The 27,133-nt window shown below is 55.3% G+C and overlaps 1 protein-coding gene across 11 annotated transcripts; it reads left to right on the forward strand.

Annotated features, from left to right (window-relative positions):
• Positions 1–70: 70 nt before the first annotated feature.
• Positions 71–27,129, forward strand: AHCYL1 (adenosylhomocysteinase like 1). 11 transcript variants are annotated; one of them, XM_074850592.1, is made up of 19 exons: positions 12,752–12,991; positions 15,009–15,046; positions 15,303–15,573; positions 15,865–15,976; positions 16,354–16,497; positions 17,269–17,369; positions 17,663–17,765; positions 18,029–18,123; positions 18,995–19,101; positions 19,184–19,300; positions 19,514–19,577; positions 21,038–21,126; positions 21,597–21,667; positions 22,143–22,237; positions 22,322–22,420; positions 22,993–23,061; positions 24,253–24,331; positions 24,792–24,912; positions 25,059–27,129. In XM_074850592.1, the coding sequence occupies exons 4-19, from the start codon at positions 15,886–15,888 to the stop codon at positions 25,063–25,065; spliced, it is 1,452 nt and encodes a 483-aa protein (XP_074706693.1). In that variant the 5' UTR covers positions 12,752–12,991; positions 15,009–15,046; positions 15,303–15,573; positions 15,865–15,885; the 3' UTR covers positions 25,066–27,129. The 11 variants fall into 11 exon arrangements, 10 of the variants coding, with proteins under 10 accessions (XP_074706689.1, XP_074706690.1, XP_074706698.1 ...); XM_074850588.1 differs by lacking the exons at positions 12,752–12,991; positions 15,009–15,046; positions 15,303–15,573 and adding exons at positions 73–392; positions 10,650–10,775; XM_074850597.1 differs by lacking the exons at positions 12,752–12,991; positions 15,009–15,046; positions 15,303–15,573 and adding exons at positions 170–392; positions 1,215–1,387.
• The last annotated feature ends 4 nt before the right edge of the window (positions 27,130–27,133 follow it).

The following is a 27,133-nucleotide window of genomic DNA, read 5'->3' on the forward strand; positions in this document are numbered from 1 at the left end:
GCCGTCCGGCCTCACTTGCCCGGCGGGTGCGCGCTGACGTCAGTACGCGCTGACGTCACGGCAGGGCCGCCCCTGGCGCCGAGCGCGGCGGCCGCAGTCCCCGCCGCAGCGCGCTGCGAGCCGGCGGCACCGGAGCCTCCGACGCGGGACCGGCCGGGCCTAGTCGAGCCTAACCGGGCTGAGCCGAGCCCAACCGGGGCGCACCCGCCTGCCCGCCGTGCCCCGCCCCGCCCGGTACCGCGGGCGGCCGCGGCCTGCCTCGCTGCCTCCTCCTCCCCCTCAGGATGTCGGTACCGGAGCCTGCCGGCGGCGAGGAGGTGAAGCAGGCCAAGGAGGTGGAGGACGCCGAGAAGTACTCCTTCATGGCCACCGTCACCAAGGCCCCCAAGAAGGTACCGGTACCGGCGGGCGCTGGCCCGGTTCGGGAGGGGTTGGTCCGGCTCTGGGAAGGGCAGCCCTGAGTGGGGGGGGGGCCTGGGGAAGCGGGAACTGGTCCGGTTTGGGGGGTGAGTGGGAAGGGGGGGCTGTCCCCATTCAGTGGGAGAGAAATCGGCGGGGGCTGGTACCGTTGAGGGGCAGCTGGTACCAAGCCGGGGTGGAGGAGCCCGATGGAGGATGCTGGCCCAGTTTGGGGTGAAATAGGGAGGGATTGGATACTGAGGAGAGAGAGCTTTGTATTGGGGTACGGCCCTGGCCTGGTTGGGGGTGAGGGGGTGCTGATGGGGGGCTGGTACCAGCAGGGGGGAAACGTGGCCTGGTACAGGGGGGCTGGGGCCGGGGCTGATTTGGCTCTGGCGGGGGAGGAAGGTGGGGAACAGAAAGCTGGGGAGCAGAGTGGGGGGCTTGACTGTGCCATGGGGATACCTGGGGGGCAGGGTGACCACGGGCAAGGGGACAGGCAGGTAAGGTCGGGGGACCCTGTGTGTTGGGACCCCACTGGGGACTGTGTGTGTGGGGGTGACAGTGCTCTGCAGTGGGGCCAGAGGAGAGGGACCCGTTAAATAGGACGAGCTGGCAGCAGTGACCTGGAGATCCTGCTGTAGGTTGCTCTGAAGGGCAGCAGGAGGAAATTGGGAGTGTGGAACTCTTTTTGGGGCAAGGGGGTCTGTTGGAAGTGTGGGTGGAAGCGTGTCTGGGCTTGGGGAAGAGGCTGCCAGCGCAGCCCTGGGTGCTGAGCTCTCCTGAGTCACCTCTTTACCCTTTCATCCTTGAAGGCCTTCTCACAGGAGTTCCTGAGATCTGCTGGTGCTGCTGCCCGCGGTGTGGGCCCTGCTTGTGTAACCCTTTTGGGGTTGGACAACACCTTTTGGGGTGTACGGATGGCACCGCAGGCGGGCAAGCACTGGCCGTGCCGCCCTGGCAGGGCGCAGGACCTCCACTAACTCGGGTAACTGGCTTTTTGATGGGTGAGCACTCGGAGACCTGCACCCCCAGCTTGGTGCGGCCCTGCCGGGCTCAGTAATGTGCTGCTGAAGTCCGGGTCCTGCCAGCGAGGCAGATTTGTGCTCCGAGCGCTGCACGGATCCGTGCAGCTGCAGCTGGAGGTCCCTGCTGTGCTGAACATCGTGTTCCCCCCGGGGCTGCAGCCGCCTGCCTCCTCGCTGGAAGCAAAGGCAAAGCAGTCACAGGAACGCAAACGTTCTCCTTCTCTGGGGGAGCGTCTCTTCTCACTTGCTCCGGCCAGCGGTGGGGTTGGGGGAGCATCTGACCCTCGTGGAGGGGCTCCTGTCAGGCAGCTGTGTTTGAGGCATCTCTCCTCGCCCAGGCTGACGGCTGCTGCCGGGGAGCAGGGGTCTGGAGGCTCTCCTTGCGCCCCAGCCCTGTTTATGTGGACGTAGCCTGGAGGAAGGAGCAGAGGAATGCGGAGCTGGGATCTTTCTCTTCCAGCAGTGGCTCAGCACAGCTCAAACTCGGGAATTGTTTTCACCTTTTCATTACCGTTGTCCTCCTTTAAAGCTGAGGAGCTAACAGTGTGAGGCTGCAGCCAGCTGATCTGAGAGGGGAGAGCAAACTGCTAACCCTGAAGTATGCTACGGGGCCAAAATATGCGTCGTCAAAAGAAATGTGATGTATGTGGAGGAGGGAATCGATCCAACATCCTCAGAAGCAAAGTTTGCTCGTGTCTCAGGGGGTATGGGATGCTGTATCACCTTGAATTTGCTGCTGCCTGCGCGGGCTTGTGGCACAGCACGAGAAGCCACGGTCAGTTGGGCAGCTGCTGCAGCCTTTCCTGGCTGGGTGATGATATTAAAGGTGCCCAGAGCGACACACGACATTTGAGGCTGATAACATTGGCAGGCAGCGAGATCTTGGGGAGTGTGCGAAGCAGCTGAGGTCAAGGAACAAAATGCTTCGGGCCACTGTTTTCCTTGCCTGGCTAGTTACTGCGAATAGTGCTCTGTAATAGCGAAGGCGTTGGCAGAAGGATAAAAGGACTAGGAAGGGAGAATTGCCCTCCTGAGATAAGATGTTGAGTGCCCCCAGTTCAGATGCCTTCGAAGCAGGATCGCAATTAAACCATTAAAACGATTCTGTTTCAATGCAAGTTGAAGTGACTTTTGTGCTCGCTGCCCCTAGAGCTCTCAGCGTGGTCAGAGGCCAGCGAAGAAGATGGTTGAGAGAGGTGATTTACCAGCATTGAGGGAGGGGAAATCTTGGCATGCTGCTGAAGCAGCTCTCTCCCTGGGTTTTTGGACTCCTTGAACTTTGCCGATGCAGTTTGCGTAAGGAGTTTGGAGATGGGGAGGGTGGGAGTGTGGCCAAGGTTGGTGCAGGCTCTGTCTCCTCTGTGTGACTTGCCACTGAATAGCTTTTCAAAGAGGAGCCTTCACTTGGGCTGGCGCTGGGGGAACGCGCCAGCGTGCAGCGGAAGAGCCGGCGTGAGCCCGCCAGCGTCCCATGCCCAGCTCGGACCTGGGGGAGCACCTCGGATGGAGCTGGGGGCACGTCGGCCCCACGGGTGCTGAGAAGTCGGTGTCCTCCTTGCTGTTGTCAGCCTGCGTTGGGGCACCCGGAGTGAGCCTGAGCTGCGCAGCCAGCCTGGGCGATCGCTGACGTCTTTGTTTCCTCTCCTGTCAGTGACTTGTTTAAGGTGAAAAAGTGAAAGAGCAGGAGGTAAGAGATTAAAAGATTAAATATGATCAACTCTGGATTTAAGTAGGAGCCGACGCAGTCGAGGTGAATGAAACTGTAGCCTTTCTGCAGAAATGGGGGGGGGGTTTCCCCCCAAGAGCTGGGGTTGCCTGGCTCTGCCGAAGCTCCTTTTTCACTGCAGTTTATGGGAAATCGGGCTGTCAGCAAAATAACACCAGCTTTGGTCAGAGCGAGGCGGTTCTTTGGCAGGGAGTGGTTTAAAGGCAGAGGTAAGTGATGCTGAGCTTTCTACTTTCTCCAATGAGTGCCTTGGTGTTGCTGGGGAAGGTTGGAAACACTGAGGCTTGTGGCTTGCCCGGGTTAAGTGAATATGGGTGTGGGGCTGACGGGAGGGCTCGAGGGCAGGTTGTACTCTTCCAGATCCCTGCGTGCCATCACCGCTGCGTCTGGGTGTCTGCTCTTCTGCCTCCCTGGAGACCGCGGGTGCCCTTGACAGCAGTTGCTTTCTGAATTCACATCAGCCGGTCAGTGGAGCCTTAAACTCCTGGCTGAGCCGAGCTGTGGGTACCCTCGAGCGGGAAGGACGCGGCGCTGTGCTTGCGGCAAAGCGGGGGGGGTTTGGCAAGTGCTGTCCCTGTCTGTCGCTTCACCCGATCCCCGTTGCGTCCGGCGGGCTCCTTCACACCTGGGTGCCGACAGACAGACAGACGGCCGCTCCGCAGACAGATCTGCTTACTCATGCAGCACGCCTGGAGCGTGAAATGGGCTAAAACCTCGAATTTGCTTTCGGGGAGTTGAGCTACGGGGCAACTCTGTGCCCCAAGAAGCCGGGGAGGCTGTGGCCGGTGTGTTTGGGTTGGTGCTGTGCCCCTGCGGATGCTGGCACCGGCGGAGTCCCGCGGAGGCTGTGCGGTGGGGAATGCTAATGCACAGCGCTGCAGCTTTGCAGTGGTAGCGAGCCGAGCTGCGTGCTGGCTGGCACGGGGGTGGCAGGAGATGGGAGCAGGGGAAGGCTGGGGAGAGGGGGATGGAGCCCGTGGGGAGCTGCCGTCCCCTGGGGAGGGCTGGACACCTTCTCCTGAGCATCATCTCTGCTGCTGCTTTTTGCTGTTGTCTGCAGAGCCGCTCTCCTGCTGCCTGAGCAGTGCCTGACCTTGCTGCAGCCTGCTGCTTCCCTGCCCTGCACGCAGCCCCTTCCCAGAGCTTGGTTTTCTGTCCTGTTTTTTTTTTTTTCTCAGTCCCGAGTCATCTCAGGTCCCTGCAGCTCTGCCAGGCTGGGTGCTAATAAACCACCTTTCCCTTCGGTCTGCTGGGGGAACGAGCCTGTCCTTGTTTGTACTGATGGAGCTCCTGCAGTTGCTTGTTCTTCCTCTTTCTTTAATTTCATCCCTTACACTGCCAGCTCATAAATCCTCCTCTGCCTTTGTGTGCTTGTCCAGGGCAGCAGCCACCACCTCCTTGCCTGGTAGTTTAGCCAGATGCCGTACACTCGACTGTTTTTGCGTCCTTGCCCAAATCCTCTGTTTTTTTGCTTTCTCACTCTCCTCTCACTGTAGTTTTTCCTTTTCATAATGAGGTGCCTGGGCTGGGATGTGTTGAACGGCTCATCCTACTCTGTAAGGACCCCCTGGGATGGGTCTGGCCTTTCTTGGGGTGCAGGAGAACCCTCATAAGTGACCACACTGCTGTGGCTAGACGGTCACAGGCCTGTCATACCCTGACCCATGGTGAGAGCAAACCAAGAGGGTGTTTTGAACGGAGATGATTTACTGGGGGCTGGGAGCAGACAGGTCACTGGTGGTGCTGTATTAAATGACAGAATTGTAATTCTTTCTGTTATAAGTCACTCTTGGGTCCTTAGCAGTTTGGCTTTTTGGAGGGTCTCATTGCTGTCCAGAGGGGAGCTTTGTCCTTGTGACCCAGCACTACTGCAAGGCCAGAAGATGCTTAATTAAGTTACTGAACCAGAGAGCAGGAAGAAAGGAGATTTTCCAGGTCTGACAGACATAAGCCATCTTCAAAACGACGTGCCAGGGCGTGGGTCTCTTGCTTCTCCATTCGCCTCCTCCTGCAGTCCTGTGAGGTAGGCTGGGTTTCCACTCTGATCTCTGGGCTTTGGAGATGGGAGAGGAGTTGGATATTCATTCTCCCCAGCCTTCAGAAGTGTCTCTTGTCATCTTCTGATGGTGTGGGTGTGGGGGCCACCCATCTGAGCAGCGCTGGCTCTCCTGTGAGCCCCGCTGTGCTTGGTGGGAGCCTCCTTCCCACGTGAGCAGCTAGGTCTGGAGCGTGGGAAGTCTGCTGGCGGCAGAAGCGCAGTGTTTTCTTTAGGCCTTTCCCAAAATGCGAGATTATCTTCTGCTAGGGACCGGCCTACCACAATACTTTCTTTGGGACCTAGACAGTTTTCACTGTGCTTTCCACCCAGGGCAAATGTTGGAGCCTGTTCCTGTGCTCCCTGCTAGAGGTTGAGGCTGGGATTTTTGGCTCTGGAAAGCAGCTCTTCAAGGCCAGGTTGGAGTTGATCCTTTTGAATAACCAGCTGGCTCGATGTGGGGCATTGGTGAGGATCGTGTCCTCATCGTTCCTCCAAGGAGCCAGCGAGTGCCTCGTTGCAGGTGTTTGAGCAGGGGGAGGTGTGGGCCTCGGCACTCAGTTGAAGAGATTTGTTCATGCCTGGCTGTGTCTTTTATCATCAGGAGTTTCCTGCGAACGACGTTTACGTTTGCAGAGGGCTTGTTGCGTTTCCTGCTGAGCCCTTTGATCAGAGCTGCTTATCTGGGGACTCTGACTCACCTTCACTCAGCAGATGGTGGTGACGTTTGAGGTGACTGTCCCAGGGCCTGCCGCTGGCCCCGTGGAGCTGCGGGTGCAAAGGACCTTGTGCTAATGCTTCTGCAGAGCGTCACCCCGCTCTTTCTCAATGGGACTGTAGGTTGGATCAGTGGGGGGCTGCTGTAGGAGGGTCGGGGAGTCCCACCAAGGAGGAGCATCTTGTTACCATCTCTGTGGGGCATGCTCGAGCCCCTTATCAAAGCCCTGGGGACCAGCGCCTGAACCTGATCTGCACCGTACCCCTCTAACCTTGGGCTAAGCATCATCTCAGCGTGGTTAACCCTTGGCAGGGCACGGCACAGGGAACGGGTGCTCTGGGGCATCTTGATTGATGGTTCAAAGAGAAAGCTGCCCCTTGGGGTGTTTTTTGAGCAGTTGGTCTCTCCCTGTGGGGGCTCCCTGCCTCTGAGGAGGCGGGATGCGGAAGTTGGGGCTATTCATGCCTTTAGGAAGTTGCCCTGTCGCATTGGGCTGCTTGAACTGTGAATTTTAATTACACTTCGGGATCAATACGGTGGCCTTGGTAACGAGCTTATTGCTGCTGCAGAATCTGTTTACTTCAGGTTGGTGACAGCCAAAGAACTTAGGTGGCCGAGGACATGATGTTCCAGCTTGTCAAACAGGCTGCATTGTAATTCGGGTGAGGCTCCCGCGGCCCTCCGAGGTGGGTACAGCTTCCCCTTGGCTGCCTCCTGCGGACCTGGAGTTCGCTGGCAGGACCCGCTCGTGCCTGGCAGAGAAGGAGCTGCCTTAATTCAGGAGCTGTGATTTGGGTGGGGGTTGTGGGAGCCTGGTTTATCTGCAAGGTGTGGGCGTAGGGAATAGCTCCTTCTGCGAGGAGAGAGAAGGTAGGCAGCCTGGAAAGGAGCTTCCTCGGGGCTTTGCCTTGCTGAAATTCATGTTTTGGTTTCCTCCTTCCAGATGGCCTGGGGTGAGGTTGAACCTGTGTCTGCTGTTTTCTGTCTCTCCTCCTTTCACCTCCCCGCAGGGAGCCTCGAATATCACACATTTCTTGCACCGTGGGGAGAGGCTTGCATCCAACCTGGGCATGTTTTGGAGCGAGAACATCTGGCCGATCCCTGTTGACCTTGGAGCCATCAGCCTCTTGCAGGCAGCAGAGCCTGCATCGCCCTACATTAACCAACCCCTTCTCCGAGCTCGCCATCCCCACAAGGATGTCACTTCTTATCCCTCCTGCCCCGTTTAAAAGAAAGGGGGTTAATTGAATCAACCCTGTTTGCAGGAAGGGGTCGACTTTGCTCCGATGTGAGGAGTCAGTGTCCGAGAGGGTGATGTTTGTCCATCCTGATAGTGATTCCTCTGAGTCCTGAGCAGTGAACAGCCTAAGCTGAAGCCTGGGGTTTCTATTCTGCCTTGCTAACCAGATGCATCAAAATCAAAGTCTTTTCCAGGGCTGAAAACAGAGTTACATTGGTAAATGAGAAAAGGGCAGCTCTACGTGATCCGCTTGTGGAAATACCACTATCAGGGGCTTTTAGGGGTCAGGCAGGGCAGGGGCACGGGGAGGATGCATTTCCAGTTTTCCAGTTGAACAGCTGTATTTCCTGGCTCTCTGGGATTTATTTCAAACAGGCTGCTCCTGTTTCGATGCTGATTCTGCCGGGCGTTTCCCCTTAGAGCCTGGCATAGGGATGGAGGGTCTTCGAGGCGTAGCTGAGAGTAGCTGGAGCCTCGCCTGGGCGGAGGTTGCTGTATTGGTCTCTTGAAAGACCAAAAGAGGTCTTGAAATGCTCTGATTCTGCAAGCCAGTTCTGGGGGAGAAAAGGAGGCAGGTGGGGCACCCGGAGTGCCGGGTAGGTTGATTCCTCCCCAAAAACACAAGGACTGCTTTAGTATTACAGAGGAGAGGTTTGGGGTTTTCAATTTGTTTGTTTTTGTGTCTAACCCTTGCGTCAGACCCGTGTGGTGGAGCTGAATGAGCCCTCTGACAGCACTTCCAAGTGTTCCCTTGGTCTTGCGCAGCTGTGGTTGTAGAGGAGTTTTCTAATTAATTTAAAAACTGATGCTAACTAAAGATGATTCCCTATCAGCTATGACACACAAATACATTTCCACGAGTTTCCAGCTCCGAAGCAGCCAGCCGGCCCGTTTGAGGCCGTTAGTCCCTTGTTTGTCTCACAAGCCACTGCAATGACTTAACCCACAGTCCTGTCCGTGCAATCCTCCCAGCAAGGTAACTCCAATTAATACCAATTACCTTATTGCCCAAACGCTTGCTCTGCCGCAGGCGCACGGCTGGATTGGCACCACAGATGAATCCATAGGCGAGAAGTCTGGGATGTCTTTAATCCCATCGTGGCCACCTCTGCACCCATTAAAGACTTCTCCTGGGCTGTGCTTCCCCTATTTCCAAGTCTGTCCTCCACATACCTTAATATCTCCAGGCTGTCTGATGAGGGGGGAGATGTGTGTGTGAGCTAATTAGTTGACCCAGCAAGCCAAGCTGATTGCTTTTGCACTGTGGAAAGCAATGTTTGCCTGTCTGGGTAGCCGTGCTGGGTTCGTGGGGTTAACCTGATGGGAGTTCAGTGCCCTTAAGGATCCCAGCTATCTGCCGATCCAGCTGTGAAGGAGATACCCCTCTGCGCTCCAGCCAGGAGCCTTTGCCTCGATTCCTGCAGTCCAAGGAGTGGTGCCTTATCTGCTGGTGGGGAGCTTTCCCTCTGCTCTTGCTGGAGGCAGTGCACCTTTGACCTCAAGGTGTTTATAAGGCAGTAGTTATTCCCAGTTACTATTTAACAGCTGGGCACTCAAAATCACATTTATTTTATTTAATCCCGCCTTCTGTTTATTTTTCCTTTAACTAGCATTTACAGTGATTCCCATAATGACGGAGATCTTGCCGTGGTTTCCAGCCTATTAACCTTTGGAATGGGCCCATTTCTTTCCTGGTGTTTCTTCTTCTTTGCTGAGCTTTGGGATTTGTGTGAAAGTCCTTAATTCTCCTCTTGTACTCATGGAAACATTTTTTCTGCCCCCACCAGTGCTTTACCCAACCAGCCCTCCTCTGCCAGTGAAGGATGGAGGTTGGTATCAGGGCTTGGCCGGTTTACTTTGCCAGGACCTAAGTGCTCTTTATTTCCTTGTCAGGAGCGGTGTAAAGGTTTCCAGGCAGAGATCTGGCTGCGGTTCCTGCTCAGGGAGTCAGTGGGGAGAGTGCCAGGCAGGTCTCTGTCTCTCTGGGGAGGAACAACCTGCCCTGTGAACCCTCTGGGAGCTACAGGTACAGATCCAAGCGGCGCTGAATTCAGCTCTGATTGTGCTTTGATCCGAAAAGCAGAGCAGCACCCTCAGGCAGCTCTTCCCAGCTGTGTTGTCTGAATGAAGCTCTTTGAGGTTTTTTCTAAAGGTTTGGGCTGGGGGAACTGTCAGGAGGAAGTTGTCCTGTTGCAAAAGCCACACCTGAGGCAGAAGCAGGTCCTGTTCCTCCATAAAACTTCTCTAGCCAGGGCTGTGCCGCTTGGAGCTCTATCCAGGGCCCTTGGTGCTCTGCCAGTGGGTGTGGAGGATCAGGAGACGCCTGCTGAGCGCCCGGCTGCCGATCTGCTCCTCCAGCATCCCTGCAGCACGATGGGGCTGAAGCCATGGGCGCTGCTAATGCAGCCCCCTCCCGCCTACACCCAGCCTTGTGCTCTGCCACTGGGGTGCTGCTGAGCTGATTTGACCTGGAAATCTGGTTGTCCTCTGAGCTTGGCCGCAGCCTCGTGGGAATTCATGCAGCCGCTTGTCATCTAGGTGTGTGCTGGCTCGCTTGGCTGGAGCTTGGAAGTGGTAGAATGGAGTGGTTTGTGAGTCATGAGGCCAAATCCACCTCAAAAACTGCCCCTTGCTCGTGATTTGGGAGTGGGCATGATGAGTGATCCTGCTGCGCCCATCCCTCTGCTCAGAGTACCTGAGATTTCCTTTCCTTCAACCTTTATGGGATGCTGTGGTCCAGGAATACCCCTCCAGGGCTGCATAACCTCACAGCAGAGGAACCTTAAAAAATCCATGCCTGCCTTGCTGATTTCCACCCCAAAAATACACATGTCCCGTCGGGTTGTGGAGCAGGAGCTGCGTCCCCCTGCGTGCCCGAGGGCTGGGGGCTGCGGTGGGTTCCCTGCCCCATGTCTAGACACTGTCCTGTGGGAACAGGGGTTTGGCTCTCCCAGCCTGGAAGTGGGGCAGATGGGGTCTGAGGACAGCGGCAGCCAAGTCCTCTAAACAAACCAAGCGCCCTGGCACAGCCACGCTCACTGGTTCGCCGCAGCGGGACTGCTGCCAGCCCCGGGGCCAGCGCAGGGGAGAGACTCTGGGAACCTGCGGCGAGTGGCCTTGGGGTGGTTTCAGCCCCTCGACCCAAGGAGGGCAAATGTGGCAGGAGACCGTGGGTAGCTTTTGGGGAGGGCTCTTTTCTCCTGCTTGGGAAGCGTGAGGTCCCCTCTGGGACCTGCTGGTTGCAGGAGCAAAGCCTGGAAGAGTGCTGTCCCCTCTTTGAGGAGGTGGCACAAGCAAACCTGCTGCTCGTCTCTTCTTTTTGACCTAAGAATAGAAGAAAAGCCTCATGCTGGTCATTTTATTTTATTTATTTTTTTCCTATGCTGATGTGTGGCTGAAGAGACCTCAGCCCCTGGGTGCCTCTTCCCTCCCTTGCTGCTGCGTTGACTGAACGTGACGACTCGCTTCTGCAAATACATGGATTAAAACAACTTGTCCTTTAGAAACGCCTGAACTCAGCAGTGTGGCAGGACCCAGCTCCTCGTGAGAAACCAGCCGCAGCTACCCGGGATGAAACGATTCTTCTGCACGTAACGAATCCTCAGCATTTGAAGCCTGGGTGTGAGAAGGTGCTCATCTCCAGATCTGCAAAACTCAGCCCTGGTACAAGCTGCTGGTCACGTCTCATGTGCAAGTGAGGCTGGTGAGGAGGATGAGTGCTGATTTGAACTGTAAAGCATTTCTAGTCTGGCTGAATTTCCAGGAATGACAAAGAAATGATGAACTTAAAAGACAGGGCACGTCAGGGCTTAGCGGTGTGGGCAACCGGCAGTGCCCTCCTAGCCTCTGCCAGAGAGATTTTGTTTGGGAGAGGAGATTAAATAAGGGGAACTGGCTGCTCTGAATAGTCCTGATCTCTGCTGCTGGCTTTCTGCAGTCAAAGGAGAGGTCCCAGGACCCTGGATCCTTCCAGACTTTCTCCTGGGAGGGCAGAAGTGGGTTGGAGATTTTCTTGCTTTCCAGGCAGTTGTGTTGCTGTGAGAACGTGCTCTGCTCTGATTTTGCTGTTTCTTCCTGGGCGACTGCGCTGTCATCATGTCCATGGACGTGGTAGAGGAAATTTAGGAAGCTGGATGGTTTTAGGTGGCTCACTGCTTCCTTCTTATCTTGGGTGATGTGTAAAACCTGCTCTTTTACCTCCGCTCCCCAGTTACTCCAGGACAGAAGGGGCTGTAAGGACATAAGGATGCTTTTTTTACACCACTGTGGATGTGCCATCCCTCACATCCCTAATGAAAAATAATAATCAAATAAAAAAAAAAAAAGGGTTGCTAAGGCAAACCTGGTGGTGGCAATATGGGAGCCTGGAGCTGCTCCCTAGCATGTGTCCTTTCCCCTGTGGAGCCTGCGCCTCGGTGAACCAGGTCAGCATGAGGCCCCGGGGATGGCTGTGAATCGGTGGATGTTTTCCAAAACCACCTTCTCCTCCTTCCGCAACCTGCTCCGCTGCTGCCCCCCGAGGCTGCACAGGATGCAGTCGGGGATGCCTGGCACGGTGAAGGAGCTCAAGCATCCTCTCTGGAGCCGTTCTGGGGATGGAAAGAGTCTTAAAATTCAAAGTGGGGTTGTTTTCTGTGAGAGGGACGTGCCTGGCTCATCTGTGCCCAAGGTAAATCCAGCTGGATTTATAGAGTCCTCTGCAGCTCAGAGGCAGGGGGGGAACTTCTCTTACTTGGTAAGCTCAGAAAGCTGCTCACTAGCCTGACTGCTGAGGAAAAACGCAGGATAAACCATCGAGGATGGCACACCCAGCAGTCACGAGCTGCTGGTCCGTTTAGGTGGTAGCAGTCCAGATCTGGAATCTGTTTGCCCTTCGTATGTTGTAATAATTAAACAAACGAGGCTGTATGTGCTGGGGGCACGTGTGCTGCTGGGTTCAGGACTGCCCAGCCGCTGTGCCCACGCGTGGGCAGGTACCTCACAGCGCAGGGAGAGGCTCGCTGAAGCCCATTGTTTCACTTCACGGTGGTTTTGGGAAGCACCAGATGGTGCAGGCAAACAAGGTGGCAGGTTTTTTTTGCCTTGGGAGGCCCTGGGGGTCCCTAGAACCTCATTTGATCCTTTTTGGCGTGCTGTATCAGCAAGGACGATGTTCCCGCACCTCCTGCCCAGCCAGACTCAGGGCATGGAGGGGTGGTTTGAGCTGAAAACGAGCAGCCGTTGTTGGGAAGAGTCGGATCTGCGTGGGAATGGGCACGGTCGCGCCAGGTTTCGCAAGGGGAGAAAATGTACTTCTGGCTTGGCAGGTGTGACTGGGAGCGGGCAGCGTTCAGTGTCGCTTTGCCAAAACTTGGCGGGAGGTGTTGGATCCTGGTGTTTTCCTACTGGGCATCTCCCAAAAAACCCCCGCTGTACCAAGCCAGGAGCTAATGATTTGGCACAGGGCTCCATCAGGACCCCGGCCCATCTCCTCCTGTCAGGAGGTGGCGATGCTGGCAAACACCCCCGCTCTGTTTCTGTGCAGAGAAATCGGTGCTGTGTTGTTTTGCCTCCTTGGTCATGAATTCCTGGGACAAAAAAATATTTTCCTTGTTCTTAAAGCCTTGTGCTCCACCCGGTTGGAAAAGCCTCTTCCAGCAGGATGAAGTTTGGGATGTGATTCGCGATCGTGCTCTCAGTAGCCGGACAGTCCCAATCCCAAGCCAGCCCGGCTCTGGCCAGCCACAGCCGACTCCTCGCAGCCCCCGGCCGGGGATGCCATTCATTCAAATTCCCATGACAAGCCAAGGGATTACGAGATTTTCTCCGTCGCCTTAATGCAGCTAGAGAGCCCGGCACATGGAAGGTAACGCGCCCGACGGTCACACACGTTGCCAGTCGCCTCGGTCGCTTTGCCTGACCGCAGCACCCGCTGTCCTCCCTCATCTTCCTCTCGGCTGGTTGCCGGACGCTCTGTTAATTTGCTGGGCTTGGAGGGGGTTTGATGTGCAAATGGTTCATTCGATTTGGAAGCCGCTTGCCACGTTTGATAATTTTAGACAGGGCAGATTTTGCTAAGCTGTGGAGTTCAGATGAGCTCTGGTAAAGCCATGGTGGGGATTATTGTGGTTGATTCAGCACTTGGTTTCCTTCCCCCCCCCCCCCCCCCCCCTTTGGATTCAAACCCCTCATTTCTAGAACTGCTATTTCTCTTAAAAAATGTGCCTTGGAGCTGGCTTAACACCCCGAGCCAGTCCCTTGAAGGGGATGACAGTGTCTGGTAGATCTCTGTTGTCTTGGTGGTGCGGGGATGGTGTGGAGCTGGGAAGCGCAGCAGCCTTCCATCCCCACCCTCTCCTTCCTGTCACATCCCAAACGAGCTTTGCTCCATGAGACCCTCCAGGCAGCACGTTTCACCGCGGGGGAAATGCTCTGACCTGGGGCTCCTGTGTCCTGGATGCTGTAAGCAAGGACAGACACCCACCTGCATCCTAGCCCGGAGCAGCAAAGTCTGAGTTATCTGTTTTTGCCCTCCTGGGTTCACCTCTTCCCTAGAAATCTTTCCCTGAGATGGAGAAAATTCCTCAACTAACACTTTAAGCTATTTTAATGCCAACAGCTATTTTATGGGGCATGTTTACACCCTCTGGTTTGAGTTGCCAGAGGAAGATGTGGGCGCGAAGGGGTGGAAATCTTGCTGTTCTGAAATTGCTGATATTTTGTTTCCCCCCGCCCTGGAAATGCCCATGAGCAATACACCAGCACGGAAGTGGCACAAGCCTTTCTTAGGCCGTCCAGGAAAGATTGATCCAAGCAACAGACCTTGAACAAATTCCAGCAATATCATTCCTTGGTTGGGAAACCGCTGTGCCTGCCAGCTCCGGCCCTGTGCCCTGAGGACACCGCTGCTACCTGCTTGGTGTTGCTCGCTGGAAGTGTTTCTGCACCTCTTATCTCTCGGTACCAGCTCTCCCAGCAGTGCTCTAGGTTATGATGTCCTCCAGTTCCTCCCTCTGCACCCAAGGACCTAAACCAGTTGCAAAACCAAACCTGAAAACTCCCATTTAGCGTTCCCATTCTTTCCACTAATGCAAATTCATGCCATTTGCGTCAGAACCGCACGGGCGTCTGCTGGGAAGTCTGCTCTGGGAAGCAGATACCGGGCTGGAAATGTGTCCAGTATGGAGGAGCTGGCTAAAAAACTTTTAGCAGCAGCACCCACAAAAATGCCTGGGATGCCTGCCTGGGTGTGGTGATGGGCTTGATCTGGTGCTACTCTGTTCCCCTCTTCAACCCCCATGTCCTCCCTTGGGTTGAGCAGTAGGTTTCATGTCCTTGTTTCCCCTCCTGAGCAGAATACCAACACTGCTTTTGGCCCATCAGCTGGGTTTCCCCAGGAACCGTGGCTCCATTTTACAGCCCAAAAAGCCATACTAGTGCTGCAGACACCCCAGACCCAGAGTATGCAGATTCCTCCCTTCTGGGCCAGAGCATCTCAAGTAAATAGTTTCATTCTTCTACCCTTGAAGGCTGTTTCCCGCATCAAAGCTTTCAGGGAGCTTTTGGGATGGCTGTGGCGTGGAAAACCCCTCCTTGAGGCCACTGTGGCCTGTCTCTTCCATCATTTTGATTTCTTCAGGACTCTTCTCGAGGTCTCCTGGGTCTGTGGGGATGCTTTGTTAATCCCACTCCCTGTGATGATGTCTCATCCTTGTTAAGTGGCAAAATTAAATCCTGCAGCGACATGATCAGAGGGAAGAGGCCACGCTGGGGCTCTTTGTCGGGGTCTCCTGCGTGGCAGTGTGCCGAGGAGGGGGTGGTCAGGCTGGATTTGCTGGCGCTTTTCCTAATTCCCTTTCATCTCTGTTGTCTTTCTCTTGCAGAAGCAGTAATAGGGCTTTTTCCTGGCTGATCACATGGGGTGAGTGCAGCAGCTGAGCAGTTTGGGGCTATTTTTCCCTTCCTTTCAGCCCAATGCACTTTAATTTGATGAGCTGGTGGTAGGTGCTGGAGCCTTGAGTTGCCTCTGGCTGAGAGAGGAATGAGGGGTGGCTGTTTTAGGGCTTCTCTTACAATGGAAACATCTGTAACACTGAGGAGACTGAAAGCCAATGCAATGTCAACTACTTTTTGTTGAAATGTTCTCTCTGGCTGAGGTTTTTTCCCTTTGCTTTTAGTGTCGGTTTTGGAAGGAGGTGCCGTGTTTTTAACCTGCGGGATGCTCCGTTCCTGGGGAAGAGCCTGGAAGCACCAGGGATCTGAGTTTCTGCTGGGACCACCCCAGCTTTCTTGTTGCTGTGCTTTTGGGCAGAAATCCGTTGGGACCAGTTGTGACAGGGTCTGTCGGGAGCAGGGTCTCTGCCTGCGCGGGGCTTGTCTGGAGGGCTGCACGGTATTTGTGTTGTACAAGCAATCTGATTTTCTTGGAGGAGCCTCAGGGAGCCAGAGGTGGGTTAAAGGAGATGTTTCAAGCCTCGCTGGGTGCTCTTTTTGTCTTCAGGTGTTAAGTGTCAAATCTTTAACATTCGGGTGACAGAGATGATCAGGCAGAGGAGGGGGTTTAATTTCTGGCATATGTAGCCACAGATCTGTTCCTTGATGCCTTTGGTGATGCTTATTTCTGTGACTACAGCAGTTAAGGTGGGCTGGAGGGACCCACGGGCCTGTGTAGCCTGGAAAGACGACATGCTGTAAGGAGCACCTGCTGATTTAGCACTTCTCTTCCTTTGCACTTCTCAGCAAATCCAGTTTGCAGATGACATGCAGGAGTTCACCAAGTTCCCAACCAAGACGGGCCGTCGGTCCCTGTCCCGCTCCATCTCGCAGTCTTCCACTGACAGCTACAGCTCTGGTAGGTGCTGGGCTCCTTGTCTGTGCTTGATCCTCTCCCAGATCCGGCGTCGGTGCCGCTGTGAGCAAACACGCTGCTCACCCGCTTGTCAGGATGCTCCATGCTGCTGTGTTGTACTTGGATGTGGAGGGGATAATTCTGGGGGTTCCTGAAGCTTGGGCATTGATTACTAGTTGATAACCCAGTTATCTCTGGGTTGTTTTAGAGAACAAGAGTGCAGAATTCCTTCTGGACACTCACTTTCCTTAGGAGATTTGTAGTTTGAGCCATGAGTGTCTGTGCATGAAAGCTGGGCAGCAAAACGGAACTGAAACGCACCCAAAAGGGTAGGAGGTCCCTGAGACCTGAGGTAACACTCCTTCCTCTCCTGGCTTTAGCTGCCTCCTACACGGACAGCTCCGATGATGAGGTGTCCCCCCGAGAGAAGCAACAAACCAACTCCAAAGGCAGCAGCAATTTCTGTGTGAAGAACATCAAGCAGGCAGAGTTTGGGCGCCGGGAGATCGAGATCGCTGAGCAAGGTAAAAGTGGAGCGTGGGGTTTGTGGGACTTTGTGCTCTCCAGAGAGAAGCTGAGCCGTGGCAATTCCCACAACTCTTGTTACAGCCTTGAATACCCTGTCTTACCCCCCCCAAATCAGCTGATTACGTGGGGAAGAGCTAGACACGACAGCAAACATTAACGATGTGCGGCATCCATTTTCTAACAGCAGCAGAGCTCCTGCAGGGTTTAATGTTCTGGTGGCTTTGGATGAGAAACCTCAGTGGGCAAGGATCTTGCAACACCTTCGGAGACATGAAAACTGACAATCCCAACCCTTCCCCTGGGGTTTGTGGGAAGCTGAGTTACCATTTCCAGGGGGGTGATTGGGTAACTTTGCTTTTGGGCACCTTTTGGACGCATGCTACCAGAGCCTAGAAGGGGAAGATAATCCAGGCACATTTAGAGAAGGTCCTCTAAGCTGTGGCAGCACTGTTTTCAGCTTCTTTAGCTGCTTCTCCTTGATGCTGTTCTGCTGCAGGGCTGGTGACTCCCTAGCTGCATTCCTTGGGCAGTACCTGTCCCAGACCTCTCTTGTTACGTGGCTGTGACAAATGGCACTGGTGTTTTGGTCCCATTTTGGACAGACCTGCCAGGCCAGGGACGTGGGGTTTTTTCCCTGGCTGTCTAACAACTATAACAAAAATTCTAGGGCTGGATGTAGCCTGAGACCCTGGAAAGGAGAGCAGGGCTGTCAGAGAGGGGCCTCTCTGAACTAAGCCGTCATTAAAAGCCTTCTCTTCCTTTTGCAGACATGTCTGCTCTGATTTCACTCAGGAAACGAGCTCAAGGGGAGAAGCCTTTGGCTGGAGCTAAAATCGTGGGCTGTACCCACATTACAGCACAGACTGCGGTGAGTGGCTGCTTATTTGGGGTGTCTGGGGTAGGAGAGACTAGCTTTTCCTGGGGAAAGAAAGTCCCTTAAGCTTCCCAGCTTTGGGGAATCAGAGGATGCACCTTCACATTTCTGGAAACGCTTTGCAAAGGTTCTGCTGCATGTGTTTCCCCAGGGCAATGTTTGCTGGAACTGGTCCCTGATGGGTCCCTGATGGGTCCTTGATGGGTCCCTCGATGCCCGTTGTGCAGGGCTGTGCCTGGGCCTCTCACCACTGCCCCGGGCCTGCCGCTCACCCCACTGTCTCGCAGGTGCTGATCGAGACGCTGTGCGCTCTGGGAGCGCAGTGCCGCTGGTCTGCCTGTAACATCTATTCCACCCAGAACGAAGTGGCAGCTGCCTTAGCAGAAGCTGGTGAGTACAGCCAAGCCTGGGGATGCAGAGCCCTTCCAGCCCCTCCTGGCTCTGCAGCCTTGTCCCAGACAGCTGGTTTGAGGGGTGGTTTGCACCAAATATCTTTTAGGGGAGGGATAAACGGGTCTGATCCTGTTGTGGGCTGCGGTTTGAGCTCTGCGTCGCCCCTTGGCCCTCCTCTCCGTGGCTTTCCTGAGCTGGCCAAGCAGGAGAGAGCTCTGCCAAACACAGCAGATGCCAAGGATGCTGTTGTCTTCTTCTAGGTGTTGCCGTGTTTGCCTGGAAGGGGGAGTCAGAGGACGACTTCTGGTGGTGCATTGACCGCTGTGTTAACGTAGATGGCTGGCAAGCCAACATGGTAATGAGCCTTCTTCCAGCCCTTCCTCTTCCTCCGTGGAGTGGTCACTGGGTGCTCCTCACCCTTCCCTCCCTGGGGTCCTGCTGGGGCTGCCTCGGCACCTGCTGGCTTTGCAAAGGCCTCTGAGCCCCCGTTAAAGTGGGGGTCCTGGAGAATGGCAGCTGGAGCTGGGCTGGGGGCAACCATGGGGGTTGGAGGAGCTGCAGAGACAATGGCCTGAGCTGATGCAGCCCAGTGGCGTGGGAGCTGCCAACGAGCCAAGAAACCACAGGACCTCTTTCCCCCCTGGAGTCAGCTCTGTGGGAGCTGCCCCAGCTGCTCCTCTCTTGACACAGATCCCATCCACGCTCTCCCAAGGCGAGAAGGTCTCTGCAGGGGACCTTTCCCTTCCTGAAAGCAGATGATGCCTCTCACTGCCTTACTGCATGGTCCGTGATCACTAACGACGTGATAGCATGTGTCAGTGGGCTGTGACAGCTCCCGCAGCCTTTCCTCTCCACTGTTTGCTTTCAGGGCATGAATGTTGTGGCGTCCTTCTGATCTCAGCCTGTTTAGTTAGTGCTGCCTGTGCTCACGTTTCCAGGCTGCAGAGCAATAGCAGGGGCAGAAAACCCTGTTAGGATCCATCAGCTCCATGCAGGGGGTAAGAAATCCTCTGTGTTTTGGAGGAGACCCCGAGTTGCTGGCAACTAGGGGAACCCAGGAGTCCTGGCCCCCAGGCCTCTGCCCAAACAGCCCTCCATCAGTGCCTGAAGATGCTCTCCATCTCTTTTTTTTGTTTGGTTTTTTTTTTCCCTCATCCTGTCCCCAGCAAGTGCTTTTCCCAGTGGAAGGCCTGACTGCTCCATGCTCTTCCTTGCCCGTTCTCTAGATCCTGGATGATGGTGGGGACCTGACCCATTGGGTTTATAAGAAATACCCCAACGTATTCAAGAAGATCCGAGGGATTGTGGAGGAGAGCGTGACCGGCGTGCACAGGTAGGACATTTGGGAAGGCTGATGTGGAGATCTCGTACTGGGTTGCTGCTCACTGCTCTGACACGCCTCTGTCCTCTTCCAGGCTGTACCAGCTCTCCAAGGCCGGGAAGCTTTGTGTCCCAGCCATGAATGTGAACGACTCCGTCACCAAACAGAAATTTGATAACCTATATTGCTGCCGGGAATCCATCCTGGACGGGTGAGTCCAACCCTTCTTCCCCTCCGCGCTGTCGCTCACACTGGTGGATTTGGCTCCGGCTCCTCTCGAGCAGGGATCGGGCTCTTCGCTGCTTTGCCCTTGCTGTGTGCTTGCAGGATCTGGTTTTGGGGGCTCTCGCGGCGCAGCGCTGCCCGTGGCCATCAGCGGTGTGCGCTTGACTAATCCCAACACAGGTCTCTCTCTGTCCCCCAGCCTGAAGAGGACCACGGATGTGATGTTTGGAGGGAAGCAAGTGGTGGTTTGTGGTTATGGGGAGGTGAGTTTCGTAAGCGGCTGTCGGTGGAGCTGTGAGTCAGCCTCCCCCCGCGCCATCCTTCCCCTGGGCTCAGCATCCTGCTTCTTCCCCGTGCAAAGACCACTTGCCCTTGATATAGGAGTAGATCAAACCTGGTGAGTGATTACCAGGGAGAATCTTGCTAGAACCTGCTGGGAGCCTGCAGAACAAGCATCAGATTCCCCAGTTTGCCTGCAGATTAGCTGGGCTGCAAGTACGACAGTTGCTGGGAACGCTGGCCTGAATTATAACTACCCATGGGTGCTCCCATCTGCTGTCCCTGGACCGAGTTCAGCATCCAGCCCGGCTGTCACCGAGCCTGTGACAGAGGAGGCGGAGGGGCAGGCTGCATCTCGCTGGTGGATAACGTTCTGGCAGAGGGGAATTGTATCACGAACCTGTAAATGATTCTGCCCTGGAAGAGCACGGAGCCGGGAGCTGACACCTTCCTTCCATCTGTGCGCTGTCTGTGTGGGTGTTTATCTTCCCGTGCTGCGAAGGGCCTGGCAGTAGCTGCAAATGCTCTTCCCGGCAGGAACGCGCTTACTAATTTATTTAGACACCAGTGGAGCCCAGCTCTGCTCGACAAGAGGCTGTGTTGGCTCTCGCCCAGGCGCTCCGGGGTGGCGTCTGATTGTCCAGCCATGAGTTGTGCTGGGAGTTGTAGTTTCCAGGGCCTGTCCCGAGTTTTACCAGACTTCTTCAAAACAAGAGAGTCCTTCTACCTTCACTGGTTTCCCATTTGGATGTGGGTTGGAGTCCCAGTTTACCCTGCCTGGCTATTGTCAGAAGACCTGAGGTTGGAACCGGGTGATAAGGGGGTCTCTGGAGGTGTTTCTTGCCCGGCAGCATCTTGCTGGTCAGAAAATGGGGCTGAGCACAGGTACGTGCAGATTAGCCAGGCCTCAGTGTGGGTAAGTGGTGTGGAGAGCCAGACTTCACTTTAATTTTGTAGTGAGGAGAGGGATAGAGTCAGAAGTGCTGTTACAGGAGCTCTGCTCTCCCCCATGCTGTAGTGGGGAACGTCAGATGGAGGATCTGTCCCCCGATCAGTGCAGGACAGCTCTGAATGCCAGAGAAAGCCTTTGGCTTAAAGGCAAGTGGGGGAAGTGCATGCTCGTCCAGACTGGCTTTAATCTCTTAGAGGAGAGCTCAGAAGGGCTCCTGTGGTGCTGGGGGCTCTGCAGGCTGCAAGCGTGTTGGTTTTGGAAAGCTCCTGCCAGCTGGTGGCTGTGCTGGAGGGCTGGTGGCTGCGGAGGGGGAGCTGGGCTTGCGGCAGAAGTGCCACTCGCCAGGTACATTGCTGAGCTGCTCCTGGCATTGGGCAGGTGGCTGGGACAAGCATCTCCCAGCCTGGGATGTGCTTGGGCTGTTTTAGGGAAGGGATTGTAGAGCTCTGAGCGTCCTGTGTTCAGCTTCATGCTGACGCTTTGTCTCGGCAGGTCGGCAAGGGATGCTGCGCCGCTCTGAAAGCCCTGGGAGCGATTGTCTACGTCACGGAGATCGACCCCATCTGCGCTCTCCAAGCTTGGTAAGATGTTACATGTTGCTTGTGTGAGCATCTCTTCGTTTGCTCTCTGGCTTCCTGTAAACCCCGACAGAGGCTGAAGCAGAGCCAGGAGGATCTGTGGCTCATCTCAGAGAATATACATCTTGTTGGGGTGTGATGGGGAAGGGCTGGGGCAGTGGTGGGGTACCAGGCAGTAGGCACCTGCCCCAGCTGGCTTGGGAAGGCTGCTCGAGGGTTCATGCAGGGCTGGCTGAATGCTCCGCACATCCCCAGGCTCCTCCAACATTTGTGAGAGCAGGTTTGATGCCGCATCCTTTGCACAGCCCTTCTTCACGCATCTGGCGTCCCTGGGGGTGTGGAAGGGACAGCCTGGCTGCTGTGTGAGCAGCTGGGAGCTGCTGCAGCAATACAGCACCATCCCTCCTGGCCTGGGCCAGAGAGGGAACAGGCTTCTCCTCCTCATCGTGGTCCCTCTCCCCCTTTTTTGCCAGCATGGACGGATTTCGGGTGGTGAAGCTGAGTGAAGTAATCCGTCAGGTGGATGTCGTCATCACCTGCACAGGTAGGGATGAGAAGGTTGTGGGTGAGCCTTGGAGCAGGCCGAGAAGAAGCAGTCATTCCCAAGTGGGGGTCTCAAGGGTGCTGGGGGAGCTGGGGATGGAGGATGCTTCACTGCCACGTGCTGCTAATTTTACAAGAGCAATAGCTCTGCTCTGGCAAGAGCTTTTCCTCCTACCCCCCCCAGTCTGCTATTTGGCCACAGTCCTCCTCAGTCCCTGGGAGGAGGAGGGACATCACAGCCGTGTGTCCCAAGGGTATTTGGGGGTCTCCCAGAGCCTGGTTAATTCGTGGGACCAACGCTCAGCACTCATCCCGTGTGTTTCTCCGTTGTCACAGCCAGGAGGGCTCTCATCCTGATGGAAGTTCATCTGATGTTGCCCCAATCTGAGCTTCTCTGACTCAAGCGCAGGGAAGGAGAAATCAGAGGGTTTATATTTCCACTGCCTTGGGTTCATCTGTGCCCTCTCTGCCTGCAGGAAACAAGAACGTCGTGACCAGAGAACACCTGGACCGAATGAAGAACAGCTGCATCGTGTGCAACATGGGCCACTCCAACACCGAGATCGACGTGGTGAGTCTGCCTGCGGCCTCGACGGCTGCGCCTGCCCCGCCGTGCTCCCGCTGTGACTCCAGCCTCTTCCTCCTGCTCTTGCAGACCAGCCTCCGGACCCCGGAGCTGACCTGGGAGCGGGTCCGTTCCCAAGTGGATCACGTCATCTGGCCGGATGGGAAGCGGGTGGTGCTGCTGGCCGAGGTGCGCTGAGAGTCCTGCCATGATGTTGTTTTGAACCTCTCAGGAAATCGCTGTGTGCAGGAGCTTGTAACAGAGATTTAACCAGGTGGAAAGGTGCTAGGAGGAGGTTCAGAGCTCGAGAAAGGGTTTCTTGATTTATTTTCTTTTCCCTTTTCTTGAGGCAGGGGAGGTATCATGTACCACGTGCAGCCACAGAGGTGCCATCTGGCTCTGTTCTTTCGAGCCGGGAGCCATCCCCATCAGCCAAACGCCGTCTGCTTCTGGCTTTGGCAGGGTTTCCCACACAGCAAACTGGCTGGGTGTCTCCTTTTCCCACTTGAGCTCTTCTGGCAGTAGGAGGGACTCTCTCTTTCTAGGGACCACAACATTTCCCTGCCTTAAAGCTCAGGGTTAGGGTGGAAACTGAGGCAGAGTTGGAATGCTCTGGTCACATAGGTGGGCCTTGAATCACTGTGCTGTGGTTGCCCCCTGCCCCGGGGAGGAAGTAGAGGTGACTTCTATCTTGAGACTCAATTTAGTTTGGCTTTGGGGGCAAGTTCAGCTCTCTGCAAACTCCTCCTGCTGTCTCCTAGGGCCGTCTTCTTAACCTGAGCTGCTCCACGGTTCCCACCTTCGTTCTCTCCATCACAGCCACCACTCAGGTCCGTACACTGCAGGGCCGGGGCGCGAGGGGTGGAGGATGCTCTGGGGCCTTGCACGAGCCTCGGGGTGGGGACGGTTTGGAAGAAGCTGGGAACACGCAGTTGGATGGGTCCCTGGGATGGCACCAGTGCCAGAAATACTGTAGCTATCACCTCTTGGCTGGGATGCAGTTAATGATGGCATGAACTCACTGCTTTGGTTACAGCTGGGAGAGCTTTTAAATGAGCCAGGCTTCATGGCAGAGCTCCTGCTGTGCTGTAAGCCACTGGAGAGCTCCCTCAGCACACGTTTAAGCTTACCTCAAAGCAAGGCTTTGTTTTGTCTTTGGACTCTTTGATTTCAACAGCACAAAAATCTCCCCTGGGGTGAGTTTTGGGGATCTGGAGGTCAGTGGTTAAAATGCTCCCCAGCATCAGCGCCGGCTCAGCTGGGCAGACACAGCTTGTGTCTTGCGCTGTTTGTCGTGACTCTGCCCTTCCAAAGAAAACGATGATTAAATTTGGTTCTGCTCTGAGATCTGCAGTCGGTGCTGGCTGTGCGAGCAGCCGAGGCTGGTGCAGCCCTTGGTTGGCGAGTGATGGAAGAAACCCGCTGGGCTGGAAAGACGGAGGGGACTGATGGCTGGGGGAGGACAGCCACGCGAACGGTGGGGAATTCCCTTCTCCTCACACTTGTCGGCCCAAACTGACGGGGACCAGGGCTCTGTTTTGGACCTGGCTCTCAGCTGCATGAACTGGCACTTGGGGGAGATGCAGTTTGATTTCTGCTGAAGGAGTGGCTCTGGTTTTTGGAGCAATGCCGCCAGCTTAAAACGGGCAATCCCTTCATTTCTGCGTGATGCGGCAGCTGTATGGTTTTATGGAATTAGAGCTGCTCCCCTCTCCTCCATCCTTGTGCTCTGGTTTTCCCCGGGGCGTTAAGCCCAGATGCTGCAAACAAGCTGGGTGGCATCTCCTCTCCGATCTCTCTGGTCCTCCCCCAGTGGTGGTGGGATTATGGAGACCCAGGGAGGGATGTACCCTTAAGTAGAAGCCTTTCCTTCAAGGCATTTTGGAAATGGTTGCCCCCTTCCTCAGGCTCCCAAACCCTTATCTGCTGCCGAGAGCTTTGTGCCATTGCGGGTGTTCAGTGCTGCCCAGCTTGGTGGCTGTCCCTGACTGTCCCCGGGCTGTCCCCTGTGATCTCTGCAGGCTCTGGCTCTGATTGAGCTTTACAACGCTCCCGAGGGCCGTTACAAACAGGACGTGTACCTGCTGCCGAAGAAGATGGGTGAGTGAAGGGAACCCAGACTGACTTATTCCCCAGGCAGCAGTTTTGGATGTAAGGAGAAACTCAAACCTGGGCTGGAAAAAACTCCCAGAGAGAGAATGAGTTCAGGGAGGCCATCAGAGGCAGCAACCTTAAAACACGTGCAGGTTGTTTGATTTATTTTCCTTAACCTGCAGCGCTGGCCCGTGTCCCTTATCCTGCAGCCTTCCTGCTCGAGGTTTTTCATGCCACCCTTGTGCCTTTTGGTGCACATCCAGCCTTGCTCAGCACCAGGGCTTGGGCTCAGCTCTGCCGTAGGCTTATGTGACAGTGAATCGGTGGTGCTAGATGCAAGGACTGCCTAGGCAGACCCAGCATGAGACCCTTTTCGTGCCATATGATGAGTCCGTCCATCATCTCCCCAGCAGTGTAGTGGGGGATGTGCACCCCCTGATCCCCTCTTTCCTCTCCCCCTTCCCAGACGAGTACGTCGCCAGCTTGCATCTGCCTTCGTTTGATGCCCACCTGACAGAACTGACGGATGATCAGGCGAAATACCTGGGACTCAACAAAAATGGGCCTTTCAAACCCAATTACTACAGGTCAGTGTCAGCTGGGGCAGGGAGCCGCTGTCTCCTCACCCAGTGGGTGCCGCTGGGGACATCTCCCGGCACTGGGACAGTAGCAGCTCCCAGGAGCTGTGTCCCCAAGCACCCACGACCTCAGAGTGCCCTCCCTTCTCTTCTAGATACTGACGGGACCATACCCATGAAGGACCAGACCACACAAGGCAACATTAGAGAGATTATTTTTAAAGATCATTTTTATTTTGGTTTACCTTTTTCTTTTTTTTTTTTTTTTTTAAACCAACAAAGGAACCTGTTTTTACATTTATCAGTGTGATTTTAAGGTCACTTTTTCTTCTCAGTTTCACCCTTTTTACGTGATCACATCTCTGTCTGATCTTGGCAGACAACCTGGGATTTGCTTCTTGCTTTCATGTGGCTGAAGCCGCTGGTGGTTCCCAGCCCTGGCTCCTGGGGAGGGTTTCCCTTTCCTGATGTGCCAAGGGCAGTTCATTCCTGCAGCGATATTTTTTTTTTTTTTTTTTCCTTCACCTTTCCAGCCTGCGTTAGTCTCGGCCGGGATCCCTGCAGATATGGAGATGCTGTTCTACCTTATCTTATGTTTCTTTCTTTGTGTGGATTATCTGCAACTTCTAAATTGCCTTAAAGAGCCCAGTTTTAGCTGCTAGATCAATGCTCCTAGCACTGCTTAGGAGCAGAGTGGCGCCTGCTGGCCACCTCGCGAATAGGTGACTGTCCCCAAGCCTGGCCAAGGTCCTTGCGCCGAGGTGGCCCAGGTTTGGTGGCCGCTGGCCCAGGTTTGGTGGCCGGCCGGGAACGGGGGAGTTCACTGTTTCAGGGTGCTAATCTGAATTCGGACGGGGGTCGCTTACCCAGCATTATCCTCATCTCTCCTAGGTTTTTTAGCCAAACTGCACCTTAATTGAGTTAAAAACATCTTTTGTTTGTTTGTTTGTTTTTTCCTCTTTTTCTTTTTGATCCTTAAAGAGATGTTTTAAGGGGGGCGTGGGGGGAAGTGTCGGGGATGCAGCTGCCTGCTGAATGCAGGCGCTCGCTGTGTCTGAGCGGCCCCATCTCCCACTGAGAAGCGCAGGGTGGTTTTAAGGGTGTCTGGGGGGTTTTTTTGGGGGGTGTTTCACTTTTTTGTTTTGAGACGGACGCAGAGATGAGCCTTCCCCCTACCCCAGCCTGGGCCCTCTGCACCAGAGACCTCTGCGCAAAGCCCTCTGCTCCCCATTGCTGCCCCAGCCCTTGAGCTGGGCTTTCTCAGCTCTTCCCTGCCCTCTCGCAGTGCGTTTCAGCCACTCTCATCGGTTCATCCCCCTTCGCCATCCTCACTGGTGACTTGTTTCTCTTTTCCATCTCTTGCAGCTTGTCCCAGGGCAGGGGAAGCTTCTTGCAACCCAGTGAGGTTTCTCTTGGCTTTTTTTATCCTCCCCAAATTGCCTCTTTCTTCCCCCTGCCAAGGCCAGAGCGTGAAGGGAAGGAGGACCCTCGCTGCCTGCATCTCCCGGTACACGGATAATGGAGATGTTGTGGTACCTGTGACTGGGGCTGCTCCTTCACCTCTGGCCACCTCCTCCCACAGACTGGGGCTGCCTTTTTAGCGCTGCCTGGCTGGGTCCCTCCCTGGGGCTTTGCAGGGTTGGGGGTGCCGCTGTTTCCTGGGGGGTGCAAAGCTCCTTTGTGGGGACGGGAGGAAGGTGGGAGGGGTGTTCGTGGCTTTAATCGCCCTCCTCTCTTCCCCTCAGTCTCCTTCTCCTTTGACTATTCTTCTTTCTCACCCTGCCCGGTCTCCTCCTGGACTGTCGCTGGGTCGCTTGCTTTCCCCACAGATTTTGGGGATCACCTGCCTTGCAGGGTCCCCTCCACCCTCCCTTAAACTTCACGGGGGACTCAACGCCTGGCTCAGTGAGCTGGGATGGGCGTCTTCGGGGCGGGGGGGGAGCGAGAGCATCCCCCTTCCCCATGAGGGGACCCACGCTGGGACCCCTTGGGGGTCACGGTCCCCACCCTTTCCCATCCACGTTAGGGTCGAACCTCGGCCTAAGGGCTCCATCTCTGTATAAGCCATGTCGTGGGGGGTGGGGAGCCCGGGGGTGGCGGTGGCAGCGTCGGGCCGGGAGGGAGAGGTTTATTTTGTATATGAATGATTTTTAATGAATGCAATATTAATCCTTGCAGATGAGCAATAAATCATTAAAGTCTAATTAAACTATTAGGAAAAACAAAGCGC

This window comes from Strix aluco, chromosome 25, assembly GCF_031877795.1.
Source record: "Strix aluco isolate bStrAlu1 chromosome 25, bStrAlu1.hap1, whole genome shotgun sequence".
In the NCBI taxonomy this organism is placed as follows: Eukaryota; Metazoa; Chordata; class Aves; order Strigiformes; family Strigidae; genus Strix; species Strix aluco.

Bases quoted from the DNA above. Each gene is read 5' to 3' on its own strand.
- AHCYL1 (XM_074850588.1), top strand. From the start codon at position 285: ATGTCGGTACCGGAGCCTGCCGGCGGCGAGGAGGTGAAGCAGGCCAAG. The intron at 16,498-17,268 runs GTAAAAGTGGAG...TTCCTTTTGCAG, and splicing joins GATCGAGATCGCTGAGCAAG to ACATGTCTGCTCTGATTTCA. The intron at 21,127-21,596 runs GTAAGATGTTAC...CTTTTTTGCCAG, and splicing joins ATCTGCGCTCTCCAAGCTTG to CATGGACGGATTTCGGGTGG.